Raw genomic sequence first — 14,357 nt, 5'->3', positions numbered from 1 at the left:
ATGGTATAGAGCCAACCTAGGGAATTACCCTTTTTAGATAAAAAAAGAAAATAATTAATACTATTCAGATCCGTACGAATTGCTACGATAAAAATGCAAAAATATGCTGTGGTCAATTAAAAATGAAAGTACTTACAAAAAATGAGAGCAAAAAGTACTCATTAATTAAAAAATTATACATATATAGCCATAGAAAATACTAAGATGTAGCTTTGTACAATAATATTTAACCATTCTTTACCAAAAAATATACAGGGTGGGCCAAAGAAAACAGTCCACCTCGATATTTGGCAGTAGGTATTCAATTTTAAGGAAATTACGAAACAGGTCTATTTTTATTCTAAGGGGACATATTTTTACGATACATACATCTGTCATTTGTTAACCCCCTCCCGTCCACTTCACCAACCCCTTATTTTTAAATGGGGAATATACCATATACGGCACATCATTAGAAATGCATTTAGATGGAGTATTCAGACATCGATCGTCCAAGATGTTTTCGATATTTACACCGTCTCGCGTCTTTGCAAAAAAAACATAATTCATTTGAAGTACAACTCCTGTTAAAAATGAAACGTAACGCCTATGGTTTGCTAATATATCATTTTATCTGTCACATCAAAACTAAATGTGTCGTGGCCATAGACATAATAAATGGTAGACCAGACAAGGTATATGTCGCTCTGTGCGTCGAGGTGTAACTCCAATAACAATGGACAATATTCACTTTGAGTGGTCTAGTCATCTTTGTCTTTCACATGCGCGGGATCGCTTTTTAAAAAGAGATAGACAGACCACCGATTGACTGCGCACGCGTTACGCTATTTTACTCAGTTTGTCTTGTTTACCATTATTATGTCTATGGACGTGACAGGAAAAATTACATCTTAGCAAACCATATACGTTATTTTACTTATTTAATAGGGGTTGTACTTCAAATGAATAGGCACTTTTTGCAAAGACGGTGCAAATATCAAAAAAAAATATCGTGAACAATCGTTATGTCTGAATATTTCATCTCAATGCCCTTCTAATGATATACTGCACATGGTATATTCCCTATTTAAAAATAAGGAGTTGGGGTAGTGGAAGAGAGGGGGATGATAAATGACATATGAATGTACATTAAAAATTTGTCCCCTTTAGAACAAAAATCGACCTGTTTCGTCATTTCCTTAAAATCTAAAAACTACTGCGAAATATCGAGGTGGACTGTTTTTTTTTGTCCCACCCTGTATAATAAGATTCAAACTTCTAAGATTAATTACGCAAAATTTTGGTTTTATTAGATAAAATTCTTGGTGCGAGGTAGTAACTGTGGGTGCTTGTAGGTAAAGTATTTTAATTCACAAGGCGATAACATGTTCGTGATCGTGCATAAAAATTATAAAAGCGGCTGCAAAACCGAGGAAATATACTAGAGCTCAATTGTACCTCTACTGTGTACAGGTATAAAATCGATTTTGTATGTACTGGTAGGCCTGAGGAAGGTAGGATATATTGTAATAGAGATTTTCGATAACTAATGAATAAAAGGACTAATTTTTAAGTACATATTTGTTAACAGAATATGAGATATGGAGTGACTATTATTTGTTTTGTATGATGAGAGAGAGTGATATCTGTCTAAAATGATCAATGTCAGTTCTTTATTTAGGGCTCTTGGATGTTTTTAAAATATGGCACATTTTAAGGAGGCATCTTTCATAATAATTTTGTTGTTTTGAAAATACTTTAATGTTAGTGAAGTTTATTAGATGTATAGCGTTGACACATATGCTGTATACAAAGACAAATCGGTTTATCTTAAAGTTCATTCTCATTGGTAACTCCTATTCCATTTTTATCATCAATAAAAATCTATTTTCAAAAAGCTATATGCATTCTATTACCGAATCACCCAATGGTGTAAAATAAGCATCCATTTCTAACAACATACATATGAACGGATACTATATGAACCCCGTTCATCGCTGAACATTCAACAAGCCACAAAATATGCTTCTCTCCTGTACTTCCCACAAATAGTTAATAATGTTACCAGCTCTTCAATAACTTACCAGCAAAACTAGCCCTAAATACACCAGAACTGTAGGAAACTTGTCTCTGAAGACTAAAACTCTGGAGGTAATTTTCGATAAGCAAAACGATAGTAAACGAGTAAAGATAAACAAACGAGTTTGTAGATGGTCATCAAAAAATGACCGCGAAGTGGTGTCAACGATCGAACGAGGTCATTCTCCTGCCTCAGTGGTGTTTGGTGGAAAGTGTCATATGATGGCGGAAGGAACATTTTAACAGATTCAGCCACTACGTTTCAATTGATCATAAGAATTTCAACAGCAATTTTTTTTCTTCTAGTTACATGACCGTTACTGATTATTGGATGTAATATTGGCTACCATATGAATTCGCTATTGTGACTTTATTGACAGCAGCTCCGAATAATTATTTACTTGATTTTCCGTACACTTGTCTTAGATTTTTCAGCTATGATGTGTTTCTTCTAGCAGGACCACATTTACCTTGGATCTTTCTCAAACTTAGAACTTTCTGGAACTCAAGACACTCAGAGAATAGTCAGATGATAGCAAAAGAACTCACGAAATACAGAAAGCCCTTGGCAATATTTCTGTAACTTCTTTAGAGTTACCTATAGTAGACGTAAATATCGGATACGATGCCTAGGATAAACAATGGTTTGAGTCACGCGGTGGAGAAGACTGAGGTAGTCCTTGAAGGTCAGAGAAATAGATGGATGTTTGGCTGCTTAGCACAGGCAGTAGGATGTCAGACTTCCACGCAGGTAGGCCGGGATCGAATCCCAGCCTCGGTGAGGAGATCTTATAACTGAGGCCTATACTCAGCTAAGTCGACCCAGGATAAATAAAATGAGTACTTTGAGTATAGCTAAGGGTAATAATATACGGTTGAAACGTAGCACTGGCCCTGTTAACTTCCTTGTACACTGTAGGCCCTATTGATAGCGGACTACCCTGGTATAATCCCGAAGCCGCGTTAGCGGTATAAAAGGGGAGACTGTTATTATGTAATCGCGGAAGGTAGTAACCAGAGAAAGTTCCACCTGCTTTCAATCAGGTGGTATGCGAACGATATTTATTGTCGTTTTCTGTGCTACTTGATTGATAACTTATTTTGTTTCTCGGTAGATGTCTCTAGGATATCCGCGGCATTTCTTTCTTTGCAACTCGGAACGACCCAAAGCGAGGTACCTGGTTAAATTGGAGAGAAGAGGATATGGGACTACTGATAAGGGTAAAAAAATACCCGAAACCGGTATAGACTCTTCCCGCACTCTCCGATTTAACTAGAGTATAATTCTGCTGCATTTTCGGATGGCAAAGAAATTAAAAATGTTTATACATTTTTTATTATTATGTTGTTTGATTGTGCGGGTGTGTTAACCACTCCTAATAAGTGCTTGGGGTTGGTCTTACATACGAATGTGAAATTGAGGGAGCATATTTTTTGACTTGACCTGTAAGGTGGTTTTACTGGGGAGGTTAATGCCCAATATAAGTGCAACCAAACCTGTGAAAGGAGGAGGGTTCTACATAGAGTCCAGTCTATCATCCTCTACATGGCCCCAGTCTGGAATGCGGCAGTGGATATACAGGCGTAGAAAAGGTTGTTGCTGTGTTGTTTTCACACACAACTATGTAAAAAAGATCCTGTACGTAAAAAAAGAAAGAGCTGAAGCTAGATGCAGTTATCGCACTACTGAGGAGGTAAAACTTGGCCCGAAGAGGTAGGAAGAAGGAAATATTGACAATACAGTGGTAAATGCGAGTAAGAACGAAAGTGCAGACAAGCGACTCAGAATCGGGCAAAAGAAGGACACCGGGGCAAGTTATGTCCTAACTGACCAACGTCCCAGTCACGGCCAAGTGTGTCGACGTAACTATAAAGAGACTATTTTTTGTCAAGAAACACATAATCGTCGGAAATATTTGCCTCCGGCGCGGCGTCTGTTTGCAGATTCTCATCCTAATGATGAAAAAAGGGATAGAGGCCGATAGAAAGAGATGGTTGCTTGTTTGGTAGGAAACGACAACACTACGTAATAAGCAAACAAATAGATATGCCATAAATTAACACAGAATATTCTCCACGATAATTTCTAGGCTAAGTAGCTTTACGAAATACTTTGATTTCGTAGATCTGTCTTCTAAGTCGTCTTAATTAGCTATGTACATTTTCAGATATTTTAAGGGACTATTTGGAACTTTCAATAGTCATAACTTCAATTTTAACTTCAAGTTCTATATTTTTTTTATGTAACTCTTACTCATTTATGTTAAATTTTTTCTGTCCAAGAAACCCTATTTAGATACCAATAAGGTAGTTCTATTAAATAGAATTTTTTAAATTTATACGCAGTTAGATACTATTTGTTGTAAAAAATAAACCAATAGTTAGGTCTATATTACATTTCGGCTGCCCCAAGTAGAAACACCGTATATCCAATTTTTTTTAAATCACTTTTATTGCATTTTTGGATTTAGGGTGTTGTTATCTACCATTTACCAAGGAAAAAAAATAAAAAATGAGTAGAACCACAATTTAACATTGTTATGAAACACATTATATCATATTCCATCTTCACTTCACCAATTTAAAACACATTATATCCATATCCCCAAGTATAAACACTGTAAATACGGGATATACAGTGTTTTTATTTGGTTTTTGGGATTTACAGTGATTTACTGTGGGAATCGCATGATTTACATTTTACATTCGCCAAGACAATTGATATCCCCAAGGCAATTTTTAGTTGTTTGTTAGTTATTGATGGTTATTGTGATAGAAGTGCAGTAGAAATTTGTCGTGTATAAAATATTTAAATTTATTGTATTAATTATTTCAAATATATTTTTAAAATTAAACTGGGTGTTACCTATTAATAATCAAATATGAATAAAAATCGAATAATCTTTTGACCTGCTGAATTCGAATTTATAACTTTCTTTTGCGTCGGAAGTGACGAGAATTTATTATAAACAATTTAGTTGTTTAAGTTATTATAATTCGTAAGATAACAAATATAAATAGTCTTTACAAAATGCATTTTGTTCTTAAAAAAATCTACAAAATTATGTTTGGTAAACCTTGACCAATAATTAGAAACACAGATGCTGCAAAATTAGTGCAAAAACATTGCAAAATTACAGAATTTATTTGATTTTTCACTTGTAAGTCGGCTGAATTTCGAGTAAGATAACTTCATAATAGCCCAAATTAATAAAAAAAACTACAAGCTGTAAAACTAAACCTTAATATAAATATTATATATACAAAGTTATAACAATAAACAAAATTTTTTTAGTAAACACTGCATAATATAATTTGTTTATATAGAGGAGTTAATATAATTTGTATAAATATGTATACAGAAATAATAGAGAAACTTATTTCTTTGATGCCTGCAAACGGATGACCGTTTTGGCGTACTTGGTCAGTCTCAGAGACACTAGTGGACAAGCTTTTCCATAACCCTGGATGAGAGCAAGTACGTGACCTAGACACTGACCAATAAATTGTTGCAATTTGTTATATTTCTGTTAAAGGACCTTGAATAAAGTATCTTTGTAGTACTTAATGTCTGTAAAAAGTGGGATATTTTATACTATATTTTCAGGTTTCCCAAATAAAAACACTGTATATGTTCAAAACCTAGTCAGGAAATAAAATTCAGACATAAAAATATTTACTAAAAAACAAGAGTATTTTTTACTAAATTAATGTGAGTTCACTTTTATTTCAAACAAAATAGAAATTTAAAAAGTTGAGTCCTTTACGTTTTCTACTCTGGTGAACATTTTTCGAATTGGCGCTTACAGTGTTTCTACTTGGGACTGCCGATTTATTTCTTCTATTATTAAATGTATTATCATTGGTACATAGGGTGTCAATTTGAAAAGTTGCCACCCCCTATAATTTGGTCCCTATAGAAAATCTAAAAATATACAAAAAAACGTCAAATTTATTTGTGAGGGGGACATTTTGTACACCAGTTTTTACTACAGTCGGAAAAATGAAAGAATACCCATGAACGATCACATCAATCACATAATATTTTGTATTTGCTGTTTTTTTCCATAAATAACAAAGGAGAGAGGTAGATGATTAATAATCTGAATAATATGTGATTGATGTGATCGTTCATGGGTATTCTTTCATTTTTCCGATTGTAAATTACATTAACCATTTAGTGGGGGCGGACACAACTCACAAAATCTTTAATGGAAAGGGGGGTTGAGTGATATCTCATTTTGAAGGTCATTGAATTACCTTTTCAAAAATACCACATGCCTTATATTTCTTTTCAGTACTTTTGGAAAAATCAAGTAAAACCGTACAGATATTAAATATCAAGTTCAGAACTCCAAAACTTTTTTTGGAGTATTGAACTCCAAATTGAATTTTTTTTGGTGTTGGAGTATTTAGAGTATTTTTTTAAAGCATTTTTGGAAAAATCAAGTAAAACCGTAAAGATATTAAGTATCGAGTTCAGAACTCCAAAATTTTTTAGAGTATTGAGTCCAAGACTTTTCAAAAAGTACTAAAAATAAATAAATATAAGGTACGTGGTATCTTTGAAAAGGCAATAGGGAACTTGCACAATTTTTTTTATTACATAATAATGTTCAGTTTTGTTTAAAAATGAGATTTCCAAAAATTCACGCTTCAAAAACTCGTAATAACTTAGAAATACGTATTTAAAGTCTTCAGCGGTATAAAATAGTTCAAACGACCCGTGACGTCACATAGTTTTACATTAGTTATTATTATGGTTATATTTCGCTGTGTCTAGGTACACGCTAACGTGTACGCAAATAAAAAAGTTAGGTATGTACACGCGAATTAAACTTCATCAAGCCAGTGACGTTATTATTTAGCGTGCGCAGTGACTGTATATTTTGGTACATGCTATTTTGATATGTTTAGCGTGTGTTTGATAGAAAAATATTTGTTAAAGGAAGGGAAGCAGAACTATTCAGATGTTTCAAACTTAATTGTAATAAATCAATGTATATATTAAAGTATATATTTAGGTTAGCAAAATAAATATATGTATTTAGTTGACATAACACATAAAAAATATTGTTAAAATAATTTTTATACGTAAGTTAATTATTATAATCAACTACTCTAAATAGGAAATAAGCCACAATTTAACTAAAAAAATGATTTTATTAACGTTTCGACGTCCAAATCGGATGTCATTGTCAAAATAAAAAATTAGTCAGATTAAATAAATTATTAGACAAATTTTTTACTAAGCAACACCATTTTTGTTTAATTTAATAATATTTTTTATTTTGACAACGACGTCCGATTTAGACGTCGAAACGTTAATAAAATCATTTTTTGGTTAAATTGTGGCTTAGTTGATTACAAAAATGCCACAATGATAATAGCTTCAGAACAAGTTAATTATTATTGTGAAAGCTTTAGGTCTTCTTTTTATTTTAATCTTTTACGGTAATACATACTATTTCATTTATAACTAAAAAAATACATATTAATTTATAGTCTCTTATCTCTTTCGTACTGTTTTAAAATGTTCTTAAACTCATTAAAAGAACTAAATAATTGTCCACACTCCGTAGTTAATTTAAAAACAAACACTAAACAAATAAAAAATAAGAAATCACTGACACTCTAACTTTTTTATTTGCGTACACGGTAACGTATACCTAGACACAACCTTATATTTAGGTATATTCTTCTTCTCCTTCTTTAGTTTATTGGCCTCCACCTACTTGGGTATTTGGCAAGCTCATCGTCGTGGAATAAGTCAAGAATATTTATATTCTAATGACATTTATCGTATGTCATTGTAATAGTATATACCAGTTTGTTAAAATTTTAGTTTTATACTGTTTTTGAAGGAAAGGAACGAAGGTTTACTATTGAAAATAAAACCATTTTGTAAAAGTACGAATATTTCTATGAATAGTTCAAACGATCAAAAACACTTGTAACGTCACATAAATGTATTTTCTACTGATGTTTATAACGTCTAATTTAAAATTATTACGTATAATTACTATTATAGTAATATTACGTACACTCGATACGCATCGTATCCGCCATGTTTTCCCATAAGGCGCTACAGTAAAACATGGCGGATACGATGCGTATCGAGTGTACGTAATCCGGGCCCTGTTTACTTTATTGGAAAAATGTAAATGTAAAACCAAGTGACGTCACGACGCGTTAGGGACGACCTGTTTTAATTTGAATTTTTAATCGTCTTTAGGGGCCAAACGAAAGACAAACAAAACTTTTCTATCTTTGATACATTATGTTTTAAATTATGTTGTGTTGTGATTTATAAAATTTTTTTCGAATTTAAAAATTTATGCAAGTTCCCTATTGAATGACCTTCAAAATTGAGTGACCTTCACCACTCAACCCCAAGGGTTGATGTAATTTAGTTAAAAACTGGTCTACAAAATGTCCCCCTCACAAATATATTTTACGTATTTTTGCATATTTTTAGATTTTCTATAGGGACCAAATTATATGGGGTGGCACCTTTTCAAATTGACACACTGTATAAATATACAAATATATTATATTTATTAAAGAAGCCTACGTTATTGCAACGTTCTTTTTTTACAAACCGTTTTGTGTTCTCTTTGTCAGCTATCTGCCAACTATTAAAATAACATGAAATAACATTCAGTAATGTTATTCCAACAATTTTTTCTTACCTTTTGAATCTGGTTCCCTTTCATATTCAACTTGATCAGATGTAATCCGTAGAAACTGTAACTTGGTAAATCTACAATAGCGTTAGCCTCTAGATCCAGCGCAATTAACTTATTCAATCCCTTAAATGCTTTTTGAGGTATTTCCTTAAGACGCCCCGAAACCAAACTGAACGACTCTAAATGGGGCTTAAGAGGTAAGAGGCAGTCGTCGTGCAGTTCTTGAATGTTGCTTTGAGAAATTTGGAGGTGTTTGATGATGGTCGAATCGGGAAAGAAATGTTTCGGAAGTTTAACCTAAAACAATAAATCTATTTCAAAAAGAAACTAGAGCGGTTTAACACCGTAGGTTGAATAAATAAATATACAATAATCCAATTTTAATGCTTTTTGAATATTAATATATGATTAAGAGTAAAGGTGTAAATATTTTACGGCTATCCCTACTTTTTCTGTCTTTACACGGCAAATTACGTGTTGTAAAATTCTCACTGGTATGTATATGTCAACATTACTTGGCAATGTCATGATTAACTTTAAAGAGAAGGCTTTTAAATGTTCTTGGATAACTGTTACTTACTTAAATTATTAATTCAGTTAATAAATATGATAATTTTTTCACTATGTATTCAGTGATTGTAATAATTAATATACTGTAAAACAAAAACTAGTAGTAGTGTAATATTCAATCGAGAAAAGAAGAAAAGTGATAAAGTGATTTTTTAATAATATTGAATGCTTAAAATTTTGAACATCTTTAACAACAAAATACTTGGAACACAGAATATATCCTGGTGTATTATCTGCTTGGATCTTCCATAATTAACAAACAATAAATAGTAGCGATCAACAGTAGCAAGGAAACAGTAGCGATCAACAGGTAGCGAAAACGTGTTCCAAGATTGCGGCTGTAATTTTGAATATTTTTTCGAAATATTTGGCACACGTATTCGTAATATAATAAAGAATGGCGGTACAGAGCCAAATTTGAAAAATATATTAATATGTGGAAATTACTCTGTAATTACATAAAATATTAAAAAAGGAGCCTGTACCGCCATTAAGAAGAACAAAAAAATACACTTTCTTCGAATAAACTTTTTTACCGGATGCCTAGATTTTGTGTCATTTTGGAATTACTAATGAAATAAAAAATTTTAGTAGTTCCAAAATGACACAAAATCTAGGCGTCGGATAAAAAAGTTTATTTGAAGAAAGTGTATTTTTTTGTTCTTCTTAATGGCGGTACAGGCTCGTTTTTTAATATTGTATTTAATTACAGAATAATTTCCACATATTAATAGATTTTTCAAATTGGGCTCTGTACCGCCATTCTTTATTATATTACGAATACGTGTGCCAAATATCTCGAAGAAATATTCAAAATTACAGCCGCAATCTTGGAACGCGTTTTTGCTACCTGTTGATGGCTACTGTTTCCTCTTAAGTTCACGTCTTAAATCAATTATTATTTATCAAATACACTATCAATATTATCTAATCAACAACTCAAAATATTCCTGATGCCATGTCAAATATTTAAAATTGTCACTGTCTTGTCACCATATTCTATTTGACTCAGTGCGTCGTATGACAAAGATAGCAAATGTTCGATTTGGAATATATCACCACGGACATGGTGCCCATTTTTTTCAAATCGTGAAAAAACTAATGAATATTTAAAAAAAATTTAAACGCTGTATGAAAGACTAAATTATTATAGAAGGTAGAAAGTCCTTTGGAATAAATAAAAAGTCTCTTTTGAATGACATATTTGAGATTTAAAATTACACTACATTGTCTCTTAGCTTTTCACCCCTGTAACTTATTAAAATAAACATTATAGAAGTTTTCAGGAACTTTCGGCCCTCGGTAAGAAAGGAATCTCTCATTATGCGTTTAAATTTTTCAACAATACTTTTAAAAATAGTTTTCTCAGGATTCGAAAAAAATTAATCTCATTTAAATAGCATTGGAGCCAAAACTATGTACCGATCCCCTTAAGAGTCCTTAAAAGGATATTGTGTTAATAATTAAAAAATCAGTTATTTATTTTAATTATTCAAATGGTTTTATTTCTATTCACACTAAAATACAATACATACAAAAGAATAAATTATTGCACAATATTTTCTCCCAAATCAAAGAACATACAAGTATTTTAGCACGATTCATTATATTATTTCGGTGCAATATGTACTCCTATCAAATTTTTTTTTTAAATAGTTTTCTTAGTCCCAGGCCAATTTTAGTTATATTCATTTCTTCACGAACATTTTTACAGTTAGTTAGAACATAGGCATGGATCACTTAGATCGTGGGTTCAAACCTCACCCGGTGTCAATTGTCTAGATCAGTAATTATTCTCAATCTTTTTTAGTCATGTACCACAAAATACTTTTTATTATTTTTGTTACCACTTGACTGAAATAGCTAGAGGTAATCTAATTAACTATAATAATTGCGGCTGATTTTGGCTGTTTTTGCGTTTTGTGTACCACCGCAAATAATGATATGTACCACCAGTGGTACATGCACCACAGATTGAGAGCGGCTGGTGTAGATATTTATTAATTTGGCTGGTCTTTACTATGGCTATGATATTCCAGCTTAAAATGTACCTCTCTGTTACGTTGTTCAAAGATATGCAATAGGCTAATAGACAGCTGCGGGACTTGAAAGACTCTTGCTGCAAGACCAAGACCAAGAGCAAGACCGGGAGCGCAATACCACGACCAACACCAAGACTAGGTGTACTGGCGCAAGACCAAGACTATGACTGTTTAAGTCTCGTCTTGGTCTTGCATTTGGGCCACACTAATAGGGAATATAACATGAAAAATAATCAGTATTTCTTAAGGACTTCAAAACGCAAAAAACATACAGGGCTTTCTATTTGAAATAAGAAAGTTCATTAGATTTCCAGAAAAACGGAAGACAGGATCTGACAACAATGTAGGTACTACTATAATATCGGCCGCATTAGAAGGCCCTTAGTGAACGGCTCCAAAAGCGACAAATTTACGCCAGCAGTAGCAGTAAAATGAAGGGTGATAAATGAAACCAACCGCGATAATAGTGGGCGACTCCACGTAGCTGTAAGTTGTCGCTCAAGATCGGGAAAAAGGGCGTCGTCAAGGTCATGTCGCAGACGGATAGGTCCAGGGGGTAAATCTACCAGTTTACAAAAAAAAGTATACCTAAATTTGGACAGTTTGGATATTAGTGCACCCTAATATTATGTCTGTGTAGATTTTGGGATTGGATCCGAGCATGATATGTAACACCGTTTCCGTATTCTCTATTTTTTCATACTATCACATTACAATTTTTTGTGATATTATATTTGTGTGTGAAATGTATCATTTGTGTATTTTAGGTATGTTCTAATAATATGTTATGTATAGATAGGTTTTTACTTGATTATTTTAAATCAATGTGAAGTTTAACTTGCTAGAAACCTTGTAATATTGTGTAATGTGTAAAAAATAAGTAGTTTTGAAACACCAATTATTAAGTAATGTTTATTATGTTGTTTTTTTCACCAATTTTCAAAAAATGTGAAAACGTTGGATTATCCACGTCCGTCTGTCCTTCCGTCCGTCTCTCCTTCCGTCCGTCTTGTCTGTCTGTTTCTAAACTCAACTCCTCCGTCATTATACCAGGTAAAATGACAAATGAGGTGTCAAATAAAAGCTTATAATCCAAGGATGGTACTAAAGGTGAGAAATTTAACCTAGGCTGTCTGCCCGTCTGTCCGTCCGACCGCGAATATAATTCCTTCGTCACTATACCAGGTAGAACAACAAATGAGGTGTCAAATGAAAGCTTATAATCCAAGGATGGTACTAAAGGTGAGAAGTTTGACATACGCTGTGTGTCCGTCTGTCCGTCCGATCGCGGATATAATTCCTTAGTCACTATACCAGGTAGAATAACAAATAAGGTGTCCAATGAAAGCTTATAATCCAAGGATGGTACTAAAAATTAGAAGTTTGACATAGGCTGTCTGTCCGCCTGTCCGTCTGACCGCGAATATAACTCCTCTATCACTATAGCAGGTAGAATGACAAATGAGGTGTCAAATGAAAGCTTATAATCCAAGGATGGTGCTAAAGCTGAGAAATTTGACCTAGGCTGTCCGTCTGTCCGTCTGACCGCGAACTTCGTCACTATAGCAGGTACAATAACAAATGAGGTGTCAAATGAAAGCTTATAAACCAAGGTTGGTACTAAAGGTGAGAAATTTGACCTAGGCTGTCTGTCCATCAGTCTGTCCGACCGCGAATAACACTCCTCCGTCACTATACAAGGTAGAATGCCAAAAGATGAGAAATTTGACATCGGACTTCCGGTTTTAGATTTGCAACCGTAAGTACTGTTTTAAAGTTACCGAAATAGTATAAGCGATATATCATTCGACGTGCCTTACCAAGATGAGAACAAATTGAGGATTTTGATTTTTATATCATTTTCGGTTAAAAGGTTCTAACCGGAAGTGCCATATTATAGTCGCAGAAATACATGTAACACATCAATCGAAACGTATTGAAAAGTCGAGTTTGAATCTTTAATTTCGTTTTTGAAGTCATTTCTGTTTAAACAATTATGACCCACAGTTTAGTAAACATGACTCAAAATTAGTAAAATCGTATATCAATCAACGCAAAGTTACACAAAGAGTTCAAATATCGACTTCCAGTTCTACTTTCGATTACTTTGGGTGAAAACCTTGGACTTTGTTGTCCAATTACGACTTCGTCTAATAGGACGAAGTCCAATTACTTGTTTTTTACAAACAGCTCAAAAGAGGGATGTTAATTATAAAAAAATAGATAAATAATTATAATAAATTAAAAAATAGTTTTGAAACACCAATAAAATAAAGTTTTTTTAATACAAAAAGCTCAAAAGAGGCATTAAATCAAAGTTACTTTAAAATTGTTAAAAAAAGAAGATCAACTGATAAATAAAAGAGGTTAATGAAGATAAACTGTAAAAATGTTTTAAATCGAAGTTAATTTAAATCGTTATAAAAAAGTAGATAAATAGATAAATCAAACAGATGAATGATTATAATAAATTAAAAAAGAGTTTTGAGATACCAATAGAGTAAAGTTTTTTTTTCATTTGACACCTCATTTGTCATTCTACCTGGTATAATGACGGAGAAGTAAACATTCTTATAAAATTATTCTATTGTTTTTGTAGGTACATTTAACATTGATTGAAATTATGAAACAAATAAAGAAAACAGTATGGCAACACTGTGACGCACAAGCATAAGATTCAGCTGTGGGTACATAGGGTGCACTAATATCCAAGCTGTCCCCTAAATTTTATATAGGGATGGTCAATTCTAAAAGTTCCTTTTGTTGTAAGATTAACACGTGCGGCGCTACGCACGCTGTATGCGTCGCTCTCATGGAACCATGATTTTACAGCTGCGCTGCCGCCGTAATTTTACTGCTACTGCTAGCGTCAATTTGTCGCTCGTGGAGCCGTTCGCTTACATACCAAATTCTATAAAAATTGTTCCAGCGGTTTCCGAGAAATTACCGTGTTTGCATACTTTGTCGTTACCCTGTATAAATATTTTCATTTTGGGAA

At 32.9% G+C, this 14,357-nt stretch overlaps 1 protein-coding gene across 1 annotated transcript in view; it reads right to left on the bottom strand.

Annotated features, from left to right (window-relative positions):
• Positions 1–14,357, bottom strand: part of LOC114338702 (protein artichoke) — a 422,944-nt gene that overhangs the window by 385,143 nt on the left and 23,444 nt on the right. Inside the window, exon 2 of the mRNA XM_050649868.1 lies at positions 8,751–9,044. Within this exon, the coding sequence (XP_050505825.1) occupies positions 8,751–9,044 (294 nt within the window). The remainder of the gene's footprint in view (positions 1–8,750; positions 9,045–14,357) is intronic.

Source organism: Diabrotica virgifera, chromosome 4 (genome assembly GCF_917563875.1).
Source record: "Diabrotica virgifera virgifera chromosome 4, PGI_DIABVI_V3a".
In the NCBI taxonomy this organism is placed as follows: domain Eukaryota; kingdom Metazoa; phylum Arthropoda; class Insecta; order Coleoptera; family Chrysomelidae; genus Diabrotica; species Diabrotica virgifera.
Note: the sequence above shows the minus strand (reverse complement) of the source record. Positions and strands in the feature narration are given on the sequence as shown.